Source organism: Siniperca chuatsi, linkage group LG18, assembly GCF_020085105.1.
Source record: "Siniperca chuatsi isolate FFG_IHB_CAS linkage group LG18, ASM2008510v1, whole genome shotgun sequence".
NCBI lineage: Eukaryota > Metazoa > Chordata > Actinopteri > Centrarchiformes > Sinipercidae > Siniperca > Siniperca chuatsi.
In genome coordinates, this window is record NC_058059.1 from 26,380,722 (window position 1) to 26,401,230 (window position 20,509).

General features: G+C 39.2%; 1 protein-coding gene across 3 annotated transcripts in view; it reads left to right on the top strand.

The window, feature by feature from the left end:
- Positions 1–20,509, top strand: part of pkn3 (protein kinase N3) — a 36,456-nt gene that overhangs the window by 13,976 nt on the left and 1,971 nt on the right. Inside the window, exons 6-21 of one of the 3 annotated variants that reach the window (XR_006375634.1) lie at positions 878–1,091; positions 1,269–1,445; positions 3,500–3,609; positions 6,484–6,627; positions 7,316–7,391; positions 8,250–8,409; positions 12,692–12,782; positions 13,293–13,354; positions 13,882–13,951; positions 14,266–14,357; positions 16,570–16,746; positions 16,844–16,906; positions 17,006–17,082; positions 17,472–17,633; positions 19,615–19,722; positions 19,935–20,015. Coding sequence is in view for 2 of the 3 variants with exons in the window: in XM_044175544.1 (XP_044031479.1) it covers positions 878–1,091; positions 1,269–1,445; positions 3,500–3,609; positions 6,484–6,627; positions 7,316–7,391; positions 8,250–8,409; positions 12,692–12,782; positions 13,293–13,354; positions 13,882–13,951; positions 14,266–14,357; positions 16,570–16,746; positions 16,844–16,906; positions 17,006–17,082; positions 17,472–17,614; positions 19,615–19,722; positions 19,935–20,015 (1,845 nt within the window). In the remaining variant the exon portion in view is untranslated. Of the gene's footprint in view, positions 1–877; positions 1,092–1,268; positions 1,446–3,499; positions 3,610–6,483; positions 6,628–7,315; positions 7,392–8,249; positions 8,410–12,691; positions 12,783–13,292; positions 13,355–13,881; positions 13,952–14,265; positions 14,358–16,569; positions 16,747–16,843; positions 16,907–17,005; positions 17,083–17,471; positions 17,634–19,614; positions 19,723–19,934; positions 20,016–20,509 lie in introns of those variants that run through there. The other 2 variants (XM_044175545.1, XM_044175544.1) reach the window with 2 other exon arrangements.

Sequence of the window (20,509 nt, forward strand, 5' to 3'; positions counted from 1 at the left end):
AACTTACGAATCATTCTCCTAGCAGCCAAAAAGGCCAGGACTGCTATGGTTTTTGCATTTTAGCTGTGCAGCCCTAGACCCCAGCAAGCAAACAACTGGAAAGGGTGAGAGGTGTATATTCATAATTACTGATATTGAATTAAACACTTCTGTCCAGAAGGACTTGACTGCGGGGCAGTACCACAGCATATGAATCAAAGTACCCACTTCAGAGGAGCATGGGTCAATTTTTTAAGTCTCGAGGGAGTGGGAATTAAGCTCTGTGTTTTTAATTGTATAACTTTGAATCTTACTTACCATGAAGTTAGAGAAGGAGTGAATCAACAACAGACCTGAGACAGTACCTCTGTCTGAGGCTGAACACCTGAAGGCTTTGTCTGTGTCATCTGGAAAAAAAAAAAATCTTAATTGAGCATACTGAAAAAAGCATTAATGTTCAATTTGTATCTTCTTCTAAGCTCATCAAATCATCAAATCTCCCCATGCTCTGAGTTTGAGATTTCTGTAATATTAATCTGCTGCCAGATATAGTTTGACAGAGGATTTCCTGCAGCTTTGAAGGCTGTTTTGTGCCATAATGGGTAAGATGCTAAGGCAGTTCCTGTGATTTAAGGACTATCACACGAGACCGATATGATTGACTCTGGCTGGAGACCTTTGTTTCATGTCATCTCTCTCTCTCTCTCTCTCTCTCTCTCTCTCTCTCTCTCTCTCTCTCTCTCTCTCTCTCTCTCTCTCTCTCTCTCTCTTCCCCTCCCTCTATGTTTCCTTTCTGTATCTCTACTGTCACTATCTAATAAAGGCATAATCCCAAAAATAAAAATAAAATAAACATTGAGCCAGACTGTACTCTTGAGGAGTGTTGTGTGTCCCTCAGGCCCAGGCACGAATGCAGGAGTCATCTCAGAAGGTGGATTTGTTACGTCTCTCCCTGGAGAGACGCTTAAGTGAGCTGCCCCAGGACCATCCCAAACATGCTGCCATTAAGGAGAATCTAGTGTTGGGAACCTCACCTTCCTACGGCACACCAAAGAAGCAGTCCAGCGCTCCATGCTCTTCTTCCTCTTTCTTCAAACCAGCCAGTCTAACAGGTTGATACTAATGTATTCCAGTATATATTCATTTAGTTTCTCTGTTAAATATCGTATCCTCATCATTTGTGATTTTCTAGATTTGCATTTTCTTCCTTAAGTAAATTATTGTTTTCCATCAAACTTTAGATAGTGTTTTCTCAAGACTGAATTGATAACTGAAATGCTGTTCCTCAGGTCGGTTGGAGGTATGTTTGATGGGCTGCCAAGACCTGTTGGAGTCTGTTCCGGGCCGTAGTCCTGTGACCAGTGCCACCCCTGTGAGCCTCTCTGATGGAAAGTCTCTGAAGGCGAGAGCCGGCCTATCGGGGCGCAGTGCCAATGGCAAGACAACCAAGGCTGATGACCTGTCCTGTAAGTCAACACTCCAACGAACACCTTTTTGTTTGGCCTTTATGTAGATCATGCAGCTATGTATACAGTGTTAATTTGCATGTTAGCCTATTCATGTTTTGTATGAGTTCCTGTAGATGGAATCTTCTGTCTAATGTCAAATCCACCAATGGACATTTACAAGGGTGTAGGTTGTTTTTACACACACACAAAAATATTTTTAAATTTTTTGCATTTTTTTGGTGGTGGTAGAGCGAGTTGTCCACTAATCGGAAGGTCGGCGGTTCGATCCCGGCTTCCCCCAGCCCGCATGTCAAAGTGTCCTTGGGCAAGACACTGAACCCCAAATTGCTTGTGTGTGAATGATTAGTTTCTTTGGACTGACAAGCAGTCAGGATTTGACATCAGTGTGTGAATGTGATATGTAGTGTGTGAAGTGCCATTCTCCATTATAATGAAAGTCCTCTTTGTGCCTTCCACAAGTCTAACAAAAGAATTCTTGAGACTTAGAAATGTGGCCTAAACGTCTGTGTTATTAATGCACTAAAACTGAAATTTATTTTTATTTTCATTGATGGAGAACTGAGACCGAGAACGCGGTATTTATATCTCCAACCACAAAAAGAAAAATTCTGCTCAGTTTCTCGTTACAACAAGAAACTTTTCTAGTTTTTACGAGATCCGTTTCATGTTATAACAAGACGTTTGTCATGTTATTATGACAGATTTTCTCCGTATTACTAGATACCAAATTATTCAGTTTTTACAAACTTTTCTTGTTTATAACAACAAATCATTTTATCTTGTTATATGACAAAACTTTTTTGTTATTACACAAAACCAACATATCTCGTTAAAACAAACTCTTCTCATTATAACGTGATAAGTAGGTATATTATAATAAGAAGATGACGTTACAGCGAGAAGATCCAGAGATTGTAGCCTACATCGAATTGAAAAAAACTGCAATGACTGGTTTAAATATGGATTAAGTTTTATTTGATGCTTGGGACACAGCCAATCAAAGTGCCATCCGTCCATTACTGTATCTATACCTCCGTCCTGCGCAGGGGGGCTGGACATTGAAACATAGGCATATAGCCTCATAAGGTACAGTATGTGGTCAGGAAGGGTAGACAGGTCTTTTTTTAAGCGCACCATCATCCCTAATGTCAGTTGCTGTATGTGGCCTTGTGCGTATTGCTCGTGCTGTCAGGAAGTGGCGGTGGGAGTGTAGCAGATGTCCGTCACATCTGTGGTCCGGTATGTCAACAATGCACTGACCAGTACTGAGTCGCAGCCCGGTCATTGACAATCACTGATGCCAAACACACACAAAGTCATTACACATAGATGCACAAACAAAACGAAAGCAACCCACAGTCATAATACACAAAAACACCCTGCAACATGCGATTTTGTGATAAAGCGAGAACATTTTGTGATATAACAAGACAAAGTGATATGTTATTACAAGAAAAGTTTCTTGTAAAAAATTGAATAATTTGGTATCTAGTAATACGGAGAACACATGTCATAATAACATGAAAAATATCGTTCTAACATGAAAAGAATCTTGTAACAATGAGACACGTCCAGACACGAGCCAGACACGTCTCTCGTTATAACAGGAAACTGAGCATATTTTTTTTGTCGTGGTGTACTTAATATTACTATGAGCTCACAGTAATAATTTAAGGCAACACAGATGAGTGTTGAGTGTGGATTGAAGCTGCTGGACAGTCAGAAGACACTGCTTTGAGAGACTTAAGGAAATCAACTGAAACTATAAAGGTCTGGGGAACAACCAGGATTTGGAAAAGTGAGGGGGACATGTCCCCCCCACCCATCCCCAGTGAAAATTGCACCCATAAACATTTAAGACATTTGACAGCCTGAAAAGAATATTTATTATTTCTTACTTGAGGTGTCTGTGTTCAGACTTCTCTACTCTGTGTGTTTATGGCAGCTAACACTATTTTTCTCTATTTGAAATACCCACACATCCTGTTACAACCTTTATTGGTCCGTATTTAGTGCCTGTTTCAGTTTGTATCTTTGTGTTTGTGACTCAGCGGAGATAAGCGTTGTGCTGAAGGTGGACAACAGGATAGTGGGGCGCACACAATGGAGACAGCTGGGCAAAGAGGCCTGGGGCCAGAGCTTCAGCATTGAACTGGAACGGGTCAGTAGCTTTCACTTCAACAAGGAAATTACAACTGAGCCAGAACTGCATTTTTCAAATGGTTACTCCACTAACCTGGTTTCAGGATGACATAAAAATGTAATTTCTGAGTTACTGTCCATTGACTGTGATATAGCAGTGTTACATTAAATTAATTTCAAAAGAGGAATCTTTCAAATGAAATGAAAGTGTTGGTCAAATATTCCTCTCTACAGAGGAGTCTGTATTTTAGTTTCTAACAACACTTTATGCACTGTATTAGACGTTGTCACAGAGGGTGATGGTGTTGTTGCCTGGGGAGAATTTAAGAATAAAAGGCTAATTTGAGTAAACTAAAGCAAAGTTTGTCAAAAGCTACCTTTTTGTCATCATTAATTGTCCTGCTAGCTTAGTACACCAATTTAGAATGCTTTTGGGTGACTTGGTCTTACTCGAGTAATTAATGCATCTGTGGATCACGCTGCTCATCCTCTATCAGCTGACAGATTGCTTTTAGGATTACTCGAACAATTACTCATTACTCCCATGTGACAGTTCTCTAAACAGCCAGTGCAGTCACCACAGCAATTTATGTTGTGCAGCAGAATGCTTCATTTCACCCACCTGTTTATTAGCAGTATTATATTCCAGGCCGACTTCTATCTAAGTACGACAAATAGTGCAAAACACCATTTGTTACAATATCACTGGATGCTGAGAAAGCATTTAACAGAATAAACTGGCTCTATATGTCGACACCCTCACCACATTTGATTTGACCTCCTTACAGCAGAGCACAGTATGATGAACCTTTCTCAGTGGTTAAAAGCCATGGCATACTCTCAACTCCCTTTCAATATAACCAATCCACTAGACAAGGTTGTCCCTTGTCTCCATTGGTGTTCATATAAGCCTTAGAGCTTATGCTTAGCATATGCTGTTTATAGAGACAAAGATATCACAATGTCCCAGTAGTTTTGCTAAGTTCTGTTAAGGAAGATCTTAAAAGATGATCCAATTTTCCTCTATCCACAGAGGTCAGAGATAAACAGCCTTCCAAGGTTAACATTTTTACCTTTTGTTTGGTCTCTGGATATTTTTAACAGTCCTGGTTTAATAACATAATGAAAATGTTCTACAATTTGTTGTGTAAGGGCAAAGAAAGAGAATCAGACAAAAAAAATCACCGTCCAGAAGTAGAGGGTGGCTTGTGATGTGATCCTCTGGTGGGGGGTCACAGGCAAGACAGATGTAAAGGTATCATGTTTGTATTAGAGCTAGACTGATAAATCAGCCAGGCTGATATATCGATATTATCTTATTGCAGATATATCGGTATGTCTGTATATGTTGGCTGATAAGTGACGAGATACTGCAGTACAGAAAAAAAAAAACAATCTAAGGTATCCATATCAAAATTGTTGTATATGTTATCGGTTGGTAAATTGTTACCTGATTTTTTTTTTTTTTTTTTTAACTCCTAAATATCGACATCAGTGTCAGCCTCAAAAATCCAGTATTGGTCAGCCTATAGTTTGTACAATGCGTGTGTCATGTTTTTAACAAGATGGAATCACCTGTTTCCTTTGGGATCACAATTTCTGGCCCACATGGAAGCTGACAAGAATGTTGTATAGCACTGTTGATCATAGCAACAGTGCAGCTCAGTTCAAACCTAACTGGACTAAAGTTAATTTAACTGCATTATAACCAGGCTCAGTCTGGAAGAAAAAACCTACAATCACTGAAAAATGTTACTGATTACTGATTGAAATTGCTTTTATCCTACATTATACTCAGTGATGTGTTTTGTATTCAATATTAAATTTATATCTCTTCCTTCAAATAGGCTGAAAGATTAACCATGAAACAGCCCATTGATTTTCCAAATTTCAATGCACTGATGTGGGAAACTAAAAACTAATTTGACAGTACAATAGTTGCAGTGACTTTCTTGTCTTGCTGTCTTCCTCTTCATGATAGCCTGCACCACTATACCAGTGTAGGTCTTAAACTAACCAGTGTTGCTAGCCCTCTAGCGAGGCTAGATAGTTTATCTGCCCACACACGCCCAGCACACTTCTTAAGACTTTGGTTCTGATATTTCTATTGAACATCCCAGCTCTCATTCTCTCTTTTTAACAGTGAGCCTTGAAATTTTAAAGTGGAAGTCACTGATTTTACACATACAGGTCAGTTCACTGGTCATGGGGAGTACTACACAGCCCGAAAAAAACAGTTGTATAGTGTCTTCTGTGGCTCTGGAGGAGCTTTGTCAAGTCTGAGAAAATAACACTGATGATGTCATAGTGATGTCATTAGGTTTATGTAATGAGTTTTCAGATTACACATTTTTAACAGAAAGCCTGCGTTACAAAATGAGGGCGTAGCGTTAGAAAGAAGCGGACTTTTACCAGGCAGGGAGGGTCTAACGAAAAGATACTGTTGGTTGCATTATGGCATTTTCTTTCAGCTAGATCCTTTTTTGGGACTAAAAGTCAGGTTATTTTAGCCTGTGCTGCTTAGAGTTTGACCAATCTTTTTTTTTTTTATGTCTCGTGAGTCCCCCAACTTTATTAAAGGGCAGTACTAAATCACCAAAGTACCTCTTTAAATGAGTTTGAGTTACTCTCTCTTAAACAAAAAAGATTTTTCAGGCTGTTGCCAAAAACATTTTTTGTCACTACAGAGGTCTAACAACATCTGTTATTTTTTCTCAAGTGTGGCAGTGAGTGAAATCCCATCAACAGTCTGTTACCTCTTTTCAGTAATTCAAAAAATAAAGCCATTCTGGTCCACCGAATCTAATAAATCCAGTCTTTTGAATTTTTTTTTAAACTGATTAAATGAGATTATGAATACGTATGAATATTTGTAATGTGTGTGTTGATCTAGTCCAGGGAGCTGGAAATTGCTGTGTACTGGAGAGATTGGCGAGCGTTAAGTGGGGTGAAGTTCCTGCGGCTGGAGGACTTCCTGGATAACCGCCGACGTGGCATGTGTCTCCAGCTGGAGCCTCAGGGCATCCTCTTCATTGAGGTTCTCACTTTCATATCTAGCCTGTGACGACTGCATGTCTTTATAATCAAACTACACACAAATCATCACTGGGCAAACAAGCCTAGCATAGTTTGCCACCCACATATTGTACCTGCATTTGTCATTCCAGAGTTGACTTAATTTCCAAATAAATTCATGTTTGGGTTAGTATATTATTATTATTATTATTAGACGGTGTAGTCCCTCATTCGTCCAGGAGTGTTCTATCGTAGAAAAGGTTTCAGTCGTAGTCATCTGGACACTGTTTTCAGAATCAAGACGTTTCGGCTCCCATCCGGAAGTCATTCTCAATTGTGAAAAAATTGGAATAAAAATATTTCCAGTTCCCGGCCAATTTTTTCACAATTGAGAATGACTTCCGGATGGGAGCCGAAACGTCTTGATTCTGAAAACAGTGTCCAGATGACTACGACTGAAACCTTTTCTACGATATTATTATTATTGTTACACCATAAAAATTAAGTTCTAATTAGCGTCCTTATGTTTTTTCATTCATTTGTTTTCTATTATTGGAGCAAGCAGCTGGAAATGAATGTCATAAAAAATGTTATTGTGACTAAAATAATCCCAAGCAGTAAATATTTCTTTCCTCATGACCCAGCCACCAATACCAAGGCTGCATCAGTCCTATACATGAATCATAATCAGCACCTCTGTTCATTTCCAGGTGACATTTATGAATCCTGTCATTGAGCGGCGCACCAAACTCCAGAGGCAGAGGAGAATTTTCCCTAAAGAAAAAGGTAGCAACATTTATTCAGATTGCATTGCATCAGTTATTTCTTCAGATGTTATTTATTTGTTGATTTAATTTGTATTATTATTGCTTGTTCCATGAGTTGTTCTCAGGCTTGTTTCTGACAGTAAGGTTACGGTGTGGATTTAGATTAAGTTCTATGACCACATTTTTACTGATTGTACTCTTCATCTCTTGTCGTTTAAGCTTTATGAGGTTAGTTAACTGTCACTGGGTTCATTAACATAAGGGCTATCACTATATAGAGACACAATACTATGAAAAAATAATTTAAGAATGCCATATTATGCTTGCCAATGTGATGATAAATGAGAGGATGAAGGTATGGATCTGCAGGTACATGTTTTTAATTTAGTACAGTAGAACATTAAATCACACACAACTACAAAAATGTCAAGGATTATACTAAGACGCATTTCCATTGTGGTCCTTGATGTAAAGAGGGGAGAGATGCAGGAGTCCAGGTGACCAGGCGACGTCATACTACCAACAATTTCATCATCAATAAAATTGCTTTTAACATAAAACAAATAAATTATATAAAATTACATACAAAGTATAACTTGAATGATAAGCTTACACTTCCAAGTTTCCCAGAAACCATAATTTAACCTTTTTAAAATTGTGGTGGTTGCTTATTTTTGTATGTGCAAAGGTCACTTGAGTGCAGTTTACATTTCATTAATTTCAAGCCTGAGATTGTGATTAAAACATAAAAAGGTGAATCTGCACCAATTTTTAAAAAATGTATTTTTAAGTAGTTTTTCTTTTCTCACTACTACATGTTAGTCTTTCAGTCAAAAGTTCAGATGTTATCTCTTTTTGTCACCATTTCTCCTCACAGGGAAGGACTTCCTGCGTGCTGCCCAGATGAACATGAACTTTGCCACTTGGGGCCGTTTGATGATGAGCATCTTGCCTCCCTGCAGCTCTTTGGAGCCCATGAGCCCTCCATTAGCAGGCCCTAACACTGGCCCCACATCATCCATCATTTCTTCGGCACGGTGAGGCTCTGTGGTGTCTGTAGACACTGTGACCCAGAAACATCTCTTTGTCACCTCTATGAAAGAGCTGTTACAAAAGTGAGCTATTAATTTCAATTAAATTCAAATAGCTTTATTGGCACGAACAAAAACATGTTGTTGCCAAAGCAGTTTACAGAAGATTCACATATATTACATATTAAATACACGTGTCACATGCAGGTTCTATATTATACTGATGCAGTCCATTCTTTGATTGCTATACAATAGAGTACGCTACAATTTCATGCAATTTAATATAATTACTGAATACTTTACAAATCCCTAATTTTTGGGATGTTACAGTGAATCCCTCAGGCTGTGGCAGGCAGATACATATTTAGCTTCCAGAGGAGCTGCTGTCCCTTCACCGCGGAAAACTGCTTGTTTCTCTTCTGGGGTTAACATTAAGAAATGTGTCATTTTCTTGGCTATTTCCCTGTAGTGGAAATCTCTTACTGAAGAGAACTTCTCACGGTGGAAGAGGAAGTGCATCTCTGTCCCTACCCGTTGAGCAGTGACCACATACGCGCTCCTCTCTGGGCAGCCATGTCTGTCTGTATCGTCCTGTTTCTGCTGCCAGATGGTGGTCTCTGAGCCTGTATTTGGTCAGGATCAGTCTCTGTTTCGTATCTCTGACAGAGTGGACATACTCTTATTTATATTCTCTTTTTGAGTCAAATAACAATTTAGTCTGTTTTGGCTTTTTGTTTCATGTCTCCAATGTTCTAAATATACATCTTTTGACTGATTCATAATTTGTTTTATTCTGTTGTGTTGTTTTGAATCAGTGCTGATAGGAGCTTGGTTGGTTAGTTTCATCGTCAGCTGACTGAATGTTTTCAGTGTTCAGCTCTTGGATTTTTAGTGCTTAGAATGGAAGTGTGTCTTTTGGACACCCATAGAGGGCCTCTATTGGGTGTTTGTCCCATGAGTAATGCTCCAATCTACTGAGCAGGCCCCAGATCTCACATATTATCAAATAATTTTGTCCAGATTTTAATTGGAATGTTAATGTTGAATAACTACCTATACCCACCTCCACAATCATGATTTGGGTTTTCTTAAAATTGACCTCCAAAGCCCAGTTATGACAGTATTGTTCCAGGATGGTCAGGTTATTTTGAAGACCATCTCTGGTTGGGAGAGATACAGAATAGATCAGAATAAAGTCATCTGCATAAAGCAGGTATCTAATCTCTGTGTCTAAGAGTGTGAGTCTGATTCGTGTTGTGCCACACACATTTTTTGCCCTTGTAGTGCCCCCTAGCGGTCGATTTAAATGAAACTTTCAGTGTATGCTTCAGGTTCTTATGTGGACATATCCTGGAAGTTTTGTGATGATTGGCCCAACGGTTGTTGACTGTGGTCTATTTATGTGCTCTTTTGAAATTCATTGATCAATATCTTGAAAACTAAATAAGATATCAACAAGCTTTATTCAACTTTTTGATAAGTTTCGTCCAATGATGATCCACCGAAAAGTTTGTAGCAATCGGACCTACGGTTTAGGAGGAGATGTCAAAAATGGCGGAAAATCTTTAGTGGTGAGAGTTTTTTGTGGAGCACATTGAGCTGGACTTGTGAGAGAAATTTCAAGTCATTTGGACTTATGGTGTGAGGGGCATTGCCTGTTCAAAATTGCATTTTTTTTAACTTTTTTTTACAGGAGAGTTAATACTTTTAGACTAACCTTGTGTGTGTGTGTCTGTGTATCTGTGTGTGTAAGAGAGTGTATGTGTTCTTTATCTAAGGTATCTCTGTACCTCATGTTTGCAGTAGTCTGTTACACAGAATGTGGAGCATCTCTTTGATCACCCCTAGTTCAGACATTGGTGTAGTGTCTAGGAGAGGGGTAGGATTGTTCATCATAGATGCGTAGGTCATCTGTTGGTGATGGTAGGAGGGTCTTCTGTGGCTGGATGGGGCAGGAGGTTGGGATATAGGATAAGGATAGAGTGTTGCAGGGGGGCGTGGTGCTGCAGGGGAGCGTAGCGCCGCTGGGGGTTCGAGGTAGAGTTCTTCTGACTTTCTTGTTGGTATCTGGGTAATCTGTAGTTTCTGGGAGCAGCAGCTGTGTGGTCGAGGCTGTTGGTGTTCCGACCAAGGGTAACGTCCTTCAATGTTTTTGGCAGATGTTCTCATACCAGCCTTGTTCAGGTGTATCCCGTCATAGAGATCCCATGTTCCAAAGTTGGTGTGGTGGGCTAGGTGGATGTTTGGGCTGCACAGCTCCTTGAGATTTCTTGTGGATGACATGTGGAGGGGTATCTGTCCTGGGGAGAAGGGTAGAAATCACCCTACTGTCAGGGAACTCCCTTTTTCAGCCTCTTTTCCTACCTCACCTCCAGGTTTTGTGTCAGGCTAGCAGGGTTGGTTGGTTTACCTCTTGCTGTTTTCCAGGTTTAGATCTAGATCTTTAGAAAAAGAGATCTTCTCTTTTTTTTTGGTGCTATTTGTCTTCCTTTTTCAATCTCTGTACATTTTATTGGTTTCTTCGGTTTCATTTTTTAATCCAGAAGTTGATTTCCAGGGTTAGATTATCAGGAGCTCATGTGACCTCTCAGGATGGCATCTTCTCTCTCTTATATATATTTGTAACTTCTTTGCTTAGCTTTCCACAGTTACTTGAGGCTATTTTTCTACCCACTCATAATATCTGAGACTAGAGGGAATGTGACTTCAGTGGAGGGCTGATAGCAACATTATCACTTACCTGCATTCAGAGTTAAGAGAAGTAAGAAATAGTGGTTATATAATGATAGTTTGTGAGGTTATAAAAATGAACATTATTAAAGGATAATGGTGATGATATTCTATATTTTTCTTATAGGCAATAAATCCCATGTGCAGACCAAAACCAACAGTGAATGTATCTACTAACAAGTATTGTTTGCGTATCAAAGCCTGATATATCTTCTTCCTCTGTGCCATAGAGCTCCATTGTACAAAAACTATTAAAAACACATCAGTGAGCCACACTGTTGCACTGGGTGACATGTTCCTTCATCACCATGAACACACGCTGTAGTTTATTCTGACTTATTCCCACATACACCGTCCTGCTGTCCCAAATACTCACCAGACCACCACCAAATGTGGATTAATCTGCAGCTGAAAATAGTCCCCATAAGCAGTTTTCCTCCTTTTTGAAGATTTACTGTACATCTTAAATCCTTTCAAAGGCAAGAGCATAAAGCTTTCCAAGAATTGATAAAATACAGAAATCATTAAGAAAATGTTGACAAAACTTTGAAATCAGTATATCTATGAAATAAGATAAAAGGACGACCTGATAAATAAGTAACAAAGAAGGAACAGTAAATAATTTTTAGACTGTAGACATAATGTGAAAACAGTGAATCAAAAAAAGTGGATATAACAGTCTCTTCAATGTGAGACCAAAATGGTTCTCGGAGTGAAAACACATGAGGAGAATTCACACCATGGTTTAGGAGGGAAAAAAATGGAAACATCTAGAAGGGCTTTTAGTGTTTATTTATTTCCCCAAAAAAAAAAAAAAAAAATACTAGTACTTGTTTTTGGGGGTAGTTTCTTTATAAAGAAACAAGTAGGCAGACATGTATGTATTCAATTCAGTTTTATTTATATAGCTCCAAATGATAACAGAAGTTATCTCAGGGCACTTTTTATATAGAGCTCTTTATAATATTATTTACAGAGACCCGACAATTCCCACCATGAGCAAGCACTTAGCGACAATGGCAAGGAAAAACTTCCTTTTAAGAGGCAGAAACCTCGAGCAGAACCTGTGGGAGTGAGAGTGTTGAGCAGGAACATGGGGGCAGTAGGTGGCCCGCAATCACAAATCCAGACTCTGCAGCTCCTGAGGTAGAAATACCTGCTGAAAGCGACAGAAGGAGAGAGGAGAGAGACAAGAAAGCACAAAACTACTAAACATGCAGTAATGGGATAAGAATGCATACAGATGGAGAGGGAGAGGAGGAGAGAGGAAAGGGGTGCATCATGGGAAGTCTCCCGGCAGTCTAGGCCTATAGCAGCATAACTAAGGGATGGTTCATGTATTTAATATTGTGGCAATGTATAAGTGGTTTTGAGACAGTAACCGTTTGAGCGTTGGCTAAAACTTGTTTTTTGGTTGTGGAGATAATGCTCAAAGGAATTCAGGATAGCAAGGGTGTATCACTGAAGCTAGTCAACAATACTAACACCAGCACAGCCATAAGACAGCAATAAAACCAGAATGGTGGCAGTGTAATAGGTTTTCCTCTTGGTTTTTCAGAGAACCTGCTGTGGTGAATCTAAATTTTACTGAAGAACAATCTGGCAGATCTCCACATCGCACAAGAAAGAACACTAAAGACTCTACACTGGTAAGCAAGTGAGGTGGTCATTTTCAGTGACAAATGCTAATAGTTATACAAAGATTAATACTAGTAAAACAAGGGGCTAATGGCACAGAATTGTATAATGTTAAAACTAGAGCAGTGGTTTTGTTCCATCGGTAAATCAGAGTTGATTTATTTATTTATTTATTTATTTTAAATTCAGTTATTTTTCCTTTGTGTTTGAGTCTTATTACTATTATCATTATTATTCCTATTATTGAATTGGAATTTGCATTGTGCTACTGTATTTTCTCTCTCTCTCTCTCTCTCTCTCTCTCTCTCTCTCTCTCTCTCTCTCTCTCTCTCTCTCTCTCTCTCTCTCTCTCTCTCTCTCTCTCTCTTTTTTGTTGGGTCTGTAAATAATATAGAATACGATCTAAAGTGCAATAAGATAACTTCTGTTATGAATTGGCGCTATATAAAAAAATTGAATTGAGAGATTCAGTTGATGTGTCAATTTATCTCCATTGTCTGTTTACCCTGCCGAAAAACCAGTCTCCCAGTGAGAACAAGAGCCCAAAGCCCCAGCAACAACCCTCAATTCATCCACCCCCACAGTAAGTCATACTGAGTAGGAATGTTGGAATTTTGTATATTTGTTTGAAATTATTGTTTTGTTCCAGAATGGGATGATTCATGCTATCAATTTGAAATATATTTTTCTATAATAACCTAAAACTGCATAGAAATATACATTTAATCCCTAACTTGGTAAAGTTAACAATTCACATTTAAGTAAACCACAAGACACTGTAGGTGTAAGGTTCTACATACTGTATATAGTATTTTACCACTGTGGAATATCTCCACTGTGCAATGAGAAGGAAGGCTTTCCTCTCAGGAGCACATGTGAGTTATAAAATAACAGTGTAGCTGTTCAGTAATTTCTAAAGTATGAAAAGGTTGTTTCTTTCTTCTTTGCTAAGATGGTTACCATTTTAAATTCTGGGAATAAAGAATGTACATTTAGTGGCACTCTTTCATTCATGTTATGAGTGCAGTTAGAAGCAATAAGAAAATGGTCAAAACAGATAAGGAATTTTTCAGTTGCAAAATATTTGTGCACTTTTGTACTCTCATTCAGCAGGGACGAAGGACTTCAGATGGAAGACTTCAACTGCATTTCAGTTCTGGGAAGAGGTCACTTTGGAAAGGTACGCATCTACTCTTGTTCTCCTCTGCACTATACCTGTAAAAATGTCAGTAGCAGCAAAAAGCACCTGAGTACTCAGTTAGTGAGAAATGAAGGTTAAGAGGTGTCCTGGTGACCTGGAGGTTTAGGATGCTGAACATGCAATCACAACTTCTCCAGTCCAAGTCTGGCCAGGGACCTTTGTTGCATGTCATCCCCCATCTCTTTTTTCCTCCTTGACTGTCTGTATCCTAGAATAAAGGCAAATATCTTAAAAAAAGATATGAAGGTTAATATGCATGAAATGTTTCTCCTGTTCCTTGTAACTGATCCAAGGTGCTACTAGCAGAGTATAAGAAGTCAGGCAAACTGTACGCCATCAAAGCCCTGAAGAAAGGAGACATTGTGACGCGTGACGAAGTTGACAGGTAAGCAGTCCCTCAGCTGGGTCATTTGAAACATTATTGTAGTGTCAATGCTTCTTTCCATTACTCCGCTATGATCCTAATGGATAGCATCTAAATATGTGACCTCACCAGGGGCCTGTACCACGAAGCAAGTTCAACTTAGTCTGGCTCTCTGTGGGTTACCTGACTTCACTGAGAATTTTATCAGTGCTCCTGGATCACTGGTATCATGGAGCTGGTTATCAACTGGCTCTGTTAACTCTGGGTTTGCCAATCCAGCTATGAGTGTGTTCATGAGAAAGAGGAAGAGTTGTTAATCACATGAATGAAGTACTTAACATGAAATGAGATCAATAATAGTGGGAATTTTTATATATATAATTTTTTTAAATGCATTTGGTATTTTCAACATTCTCAGTAGTGTAGCGTGAGTATTTTGGTTTTTTGTTTCATGATGAATAAACTATTATGAATATAAAAAGTAATGTAAGACTGTTTCTGCTGCCAGAGAGGAGAGGAGTGAAGAAAAGTAGTTAATGCTTGATGAGGTCCATCTGACTGAAATTATGCATTTATAATTTCCTTAGAGCTAATTAAGTGTGTGGATTTCTTTTTTTAATAGAAGACAACAGTTGATATACGTTTTTTATTTCCAGTTATCATCACAAAGTCCTGATGTTATTCTGAGCTGCAGTGATGGAATAAGAGTGTAAAAGCATCTACAGGATTCCTGTCAGGAATGTAAAAAACCTTCGGCTATATAAATTAGTAGCTAGAATTGTCATTATGTATTTAGTGTGATAAACTTCTGTTTGTTAGAAGCTCTGTTTTAAAACCAGAACGGACACATGGAATGCCTGGAACAGCAAAGTGATTCTACTGACCTATAAAATGTCTCTTTATTCCTTGTCACTTCATTGTAAACCTAAAAGTTTTTGTCCATGTTAGGATCCTGTAGGAAATATGACATTTTTCCAGTGACCTGATTGGTCAGTGCTCTGACTGTTGACAGGTTTTGATCTGATCCTCTGAAGTGAACATGTTCTGGAGCAGCTTAGCCGTGCAGCATCTGTTACCATAGTGGTCTACCTTGGTTAAATGTGAGCCAGCTTTATGATACTGGAAATGCAATACATGTTCCAGGCAGCCATTGCTTTCTGTTCATGTCGCTAAAGTATGAAAATAAATTTACAGAGACTTGATATAGTAAATCCATCATGGTGAGCATTTTGTCAGCCTTTTTTCTTCTGGGCAAAGTTGCATTAGGAATGAGTGGTAATGCAAAGGCAAGCATAGACGTTGCATTGATGAGCTATGTTGTGAGCTATGAGAATTTAACTGAAGAGATAAACAGCAAGCTAACATGGACATCATCAAAGAATAATGTGAATGTGGTCATTTCTTGCATTACAAATGTTTGGCCAGCATCTAAACTCAAATCAACATCAGGATAATGACACAAAATGTACAGAAAACATAAGAAAAATATTGTTTTAAACTACTATCAGGACTGTCTGACAACTACAAGTCTACTTAAAAGTAAGGTTTTAAATATGCTATTAACTATTTAAGGGGCACTCCACCAATTTTACACATGAAAATCAGTTTACTTGTCATGGTTAGTACGATTGTTGTTGTACGTTGTTTTGAGTAAAAATGTATAATGAAGGCGAGATTATACAGAAGCTTGTGACTGCATGACAACTGGGTGTTGCAGTTTTTTCAAGGGACAGCTCTAAAAGCTCCTGGGGTAAGATGTTACCACACACACCACCAACATGAGGAATATTAAGTTGGCCAGTGACTCCTAATGTCAGTATTTCTTAATTTTTCAGTTTGCTGACCAGCTTTAACTGATAGCTACTGCATGACCACACCATGATAATGGAACTTTGATTTAAAAAAAACTAATACAAATAAATGTGTTTTAATGTGTGTAAACGACTGTGGTGGATGTACTCTTACATGCAAGTTCCCAATCTCTGCAATTTTATTTTCTAAACATAAAAATTAACTGCAACAAGTGGCTGCCTTGTACTGCCTTGTAAAAAATGCATTGATGCAGCACTCTCATTAATAACCAGCTCTTAACAAGTGAAGGTGTTTTACTATAAAATAATGATTACAAATATCCTGAATAGAAAGTTTTGCTGGGTAGAGTTAGGCATGTTTGAAAAATGCTTTTGAGTTAAGTATTACAATCTCTACAAATGTCTTGTGTGTTTGTGTTCAGCCTCATTTGTGAAAAGAGGATCTTTGAAATGATCAACGCCTCACAACATCCTTTCCTGGTGAACCTGTACGGCTGCTTCCAGACTGCAGACCACGTGTGCTTTGTGATGGCCTACTCCCCCGGAGGAGACCTTATGACACACATTCACACCAACATCTTCACTGAGAAACAGGCCTGGTTAGCACACACCACTCTCTGTAAACCAGAGTCCACTGACATGCAGCAAAAATACAGGATGTTAGTATTATTTCAGTCACTTTCTCTCTGTTTTAAGGTTTTATTCGTCGTGCGTGCTGCTCGGCCTGGAGTTTCTCCACCAAAACAAAATAGTTTACAGGTGAGTCCTTCTCAAGCCGCTTTCAGAACAGTATTACTTCATACCTTGCTTCATCTTGGGAGCATATAGTATAATTTGGTTTGTCTGTCTGTCTGTCAGGGATCTGAAGCTGGATAATCTGCTAATGGATGCTGATGGTTTTGTCAGGATTGCAGACTTTGGCTTGTGCAAAGAAGGTAAGAAAATGGGAATTTGATGTCATTTTCCAAGGTCCAGTAAAAGTCAAACTCTTATGTGATGTAAACTTTTTACCTACAAGTAAAAAAAAAATAGTTGAATGCCTTTAGTGATGTTTTGCTAAGTCTTAGAAGTACTCTATACTGTCTATGTTAATGTAAAAAGGTAGTAAGTCTAAAGTGATTTCCGTATCATAGTTGGTACAGAAGTATTGTGAGGAGTTTGTGTGTGCAGGCCTGGAATGTGAACACCTATTCTTGTGATGGCATACTGTAATATTTCAGTAGTTTTCTATCATAATTGCATGTTGAAGTTAGTATGTGCAAAAATATGTTTCTGTTAGCAGCTCTGATTGACAGATTGTGTGTACTGGCTGTACTGTGTGCAGGTATGGGCCACGGGGATCGCACCTCAACATTCTGTGGCACACCAGAGTTTCTGGCCCCAGAGGTGCTGACAGACAACAACTACACCCGCAGTGTGGACTGGTGGGGGCTGGGGGTCCTCATCTATGAGATGCTGGTGGGGGAGGTCAGTATAAACATGCCGGGTAGGTACCAAACTGAACAAGACAAAGGCAAAGCATGCATCTGCTCAGGGGAGCATGGGGCTGAAAGGCCCAGGTTCACTGTGTGGCAATTAGTTTGTGGTATTTTGATTAATTGCAAGTATACAATATGCACCAGTAAAGCACAATATACACTGAAGTGGTAAGGGCCTTGAACCTGCGTTAACTTTTGGCCACTTGGGGGCAGCAGAAACAAGTTTAGAACACCAACACTGACATATGACACCTTTTTAAGTTAATGTGTTGAACTTGGTAGCAAATGGTTGCTTATTTGCACATCAGCAGTTAGAGAGCAACATTATCATTCATTTGGAGAGGTGTTTGTGTCCACCTGATGAATGTAAGTCCAATATTCACTCTCTTTTAGCTCTGTTTTTGGTCTCTACCAACTCCTGAGGGCTCTTTAGCTGCTAAAGGCTCCACTACGTTCACCAGCTAGTCTCTTAACTGTGTCTGGCTGCTGTTTGCCACTGAGCAGGTAGTGTATAGTGGGTTTTTAGCTTTTTCTCTGAAAACAACGCTATGAGAGCTGTGAGAGTGAACCAAAACAGTACAGGTGTGGGCCGGACAGATAAACAATGAGCTGAAACTCAGTATAAAGCTCCGGGTGCCAAAGGTCTCATTTCCCCCATCCATAAGAGTGGGGACAGATCACACCCTGGTAACTACCGTGGCATCTGTGTCAGCAGTGGTCTAAGTACACTATTCTGTAGTATTCTAAATAAAAGAATACTAGATTTCCTTGAACACTCCATCTTAAGTAAAAATCAAATAGTCTTCCTCCCAAAACACCACACCACTGGCCATGTATACACCCTTCACACTTTAATTAAACAAACGTACACCAAAAAAAAAAGGTAATAAATTCACTTGTTTTATTGACTTCAAGAAAGCTTTCAACTCGATTTGGCATGAAGGGCTCTATTACAGACTTCTACATTTTGGTATGGGGACAAAATGTATGATCTGGTTAAATCAATGTATTTGGAGAATAGATGAATCCCTCACCCAGAGAAGAGGTTCATCAGGGCTGCAGTTTAAGCCCGACTTTATTTAATGTGTATATAAAAGAACTTGCTGTACAGTTGGATCAGTGTGCTGCTCCTGGCCCCTCCCTCCTACATAGAGAGCTGAAGTCTCTGTGTACAGCAACAGCTGGACATAGAAGAACTGCTGTCAGAACTGGGCCCTGGCAGGAAATATGAAGAAAGCTAATGTCATGATTTTTCAAAAATGCCAGGAGAACAAATACCAGTCATCATAGCTTTACCCGCTGGGACAAACATCCAACAGAATCTTTACATGCAGAATTCTGCAGATACATTTTACACGTACACAGAAAAACTCCAACAAATGCATGTAGAGCAGAATTAGGCAGATAATGATAATTAACATTCAAAAGAGAGCGCTCACATTTTTTTAATCACCTTAAATCCAGCCCTTCAGACACCCTCCAATCCAAAGCCCTCCAAACACAAGCGCTGAGCCCAGAGTCCCCTTTGTCAGTTGGTGTGGGACTAACTGCCCCCCCTCAGACACACTCTGACCAGTCTCACAACAGCACTGCTTTCCAGTGAGACAGGCCATATCCTGCCACCCATTATATATCAACATGCCAGAGGGACAGTGAATCACCTACACACACACGCGTTCATACATACACACGGACACACACAAATACATGCATAGGATATACTGTGTGTGTGTGTGTGTGTGTGTGTGTGTGTGTGTGTGTATATATATATATATATATATATACACACACACATACATACTGTTATTGTGTTCTGTCCAAATATTGTTTTATATTGCTGTCCAACATTGTTTTTGAAACTGTCATGCCAATAAAGCCCTTTGAATTGAACTGGTAACTCAGGTGATCTACCTGTGCTGTAATATAACCACAGAAGGAACAGAATCTTCTAGATGAGTATTAAGTTTGTGCTGCTCTGTTCTCTTTCAGTCTCCTTTCCCAGGTGATGATGAGGAAGAGGTGTTTGACAGCATCGTCAACGATGACGTGCGCTACCCTCGCTTCCTCTCTCCTGTATCCGTGTCCCTCATTCAAAAGGTTTGCCTGCTATCAAATGGATGTGGATTCTTCACGGGAGTTTTCTCATGATCTTTTTAGATGATGAAATCACTGTCCTGTTAAAACTTGTAATTATGTATCAGCACCATTGATTGCAGCCGACATTTGATTAAAGTACAGTGCTCTAAATGATATGAGGGGTGTGTGTCCAGCTATACTGACTCCCCTCCGTTGCTCTCTCTGTGTTTTAGCTGCTGCAGAAAAATCCTGACATGAGACTTGGAGCAGGAGAGGAAGACGCCTCGCAGATCAAGAGACACAAATTCTTTCAGGTCAGTGCTGCTGACCACCTTACACTCTAACCTCTTCACTACAAAACATTACAAGTCTTTGGCTAACTGTTTTTTAGAGCTTCAACTAGTTTAGTTTTAGGAAGAGGAACAACTATACCTCAGCTCAAAAGAGGAATATCTTCTCCAGCTCTTTATCATAGATTTTTCTTACTCAGAGCTGAGGTAGTAGATTTCCACTGCCTCTTGGAATTTCTTGAAAAATCACACAGCTCGTATTCAGAAATAACAAACTGGACCCAGAGTAGAATATCAACTTTTGGAAACCTATAGGCACTTAAGAGTTTTGTGCTGCAGCAGCAGAATGAAGAGAATGTTCACATCAGTTGTGTAGTAATATTGGCCAAGTTCTGTGTGAGACCAAAATGAGACCAAAGAATGCCGCATTTAACTTTCCCACTTCCATTTATCACTTGATTGACTGATTCATGTGCACTTAATGTGTACAATATTGCTGACAAGATTTGAAGATAGAA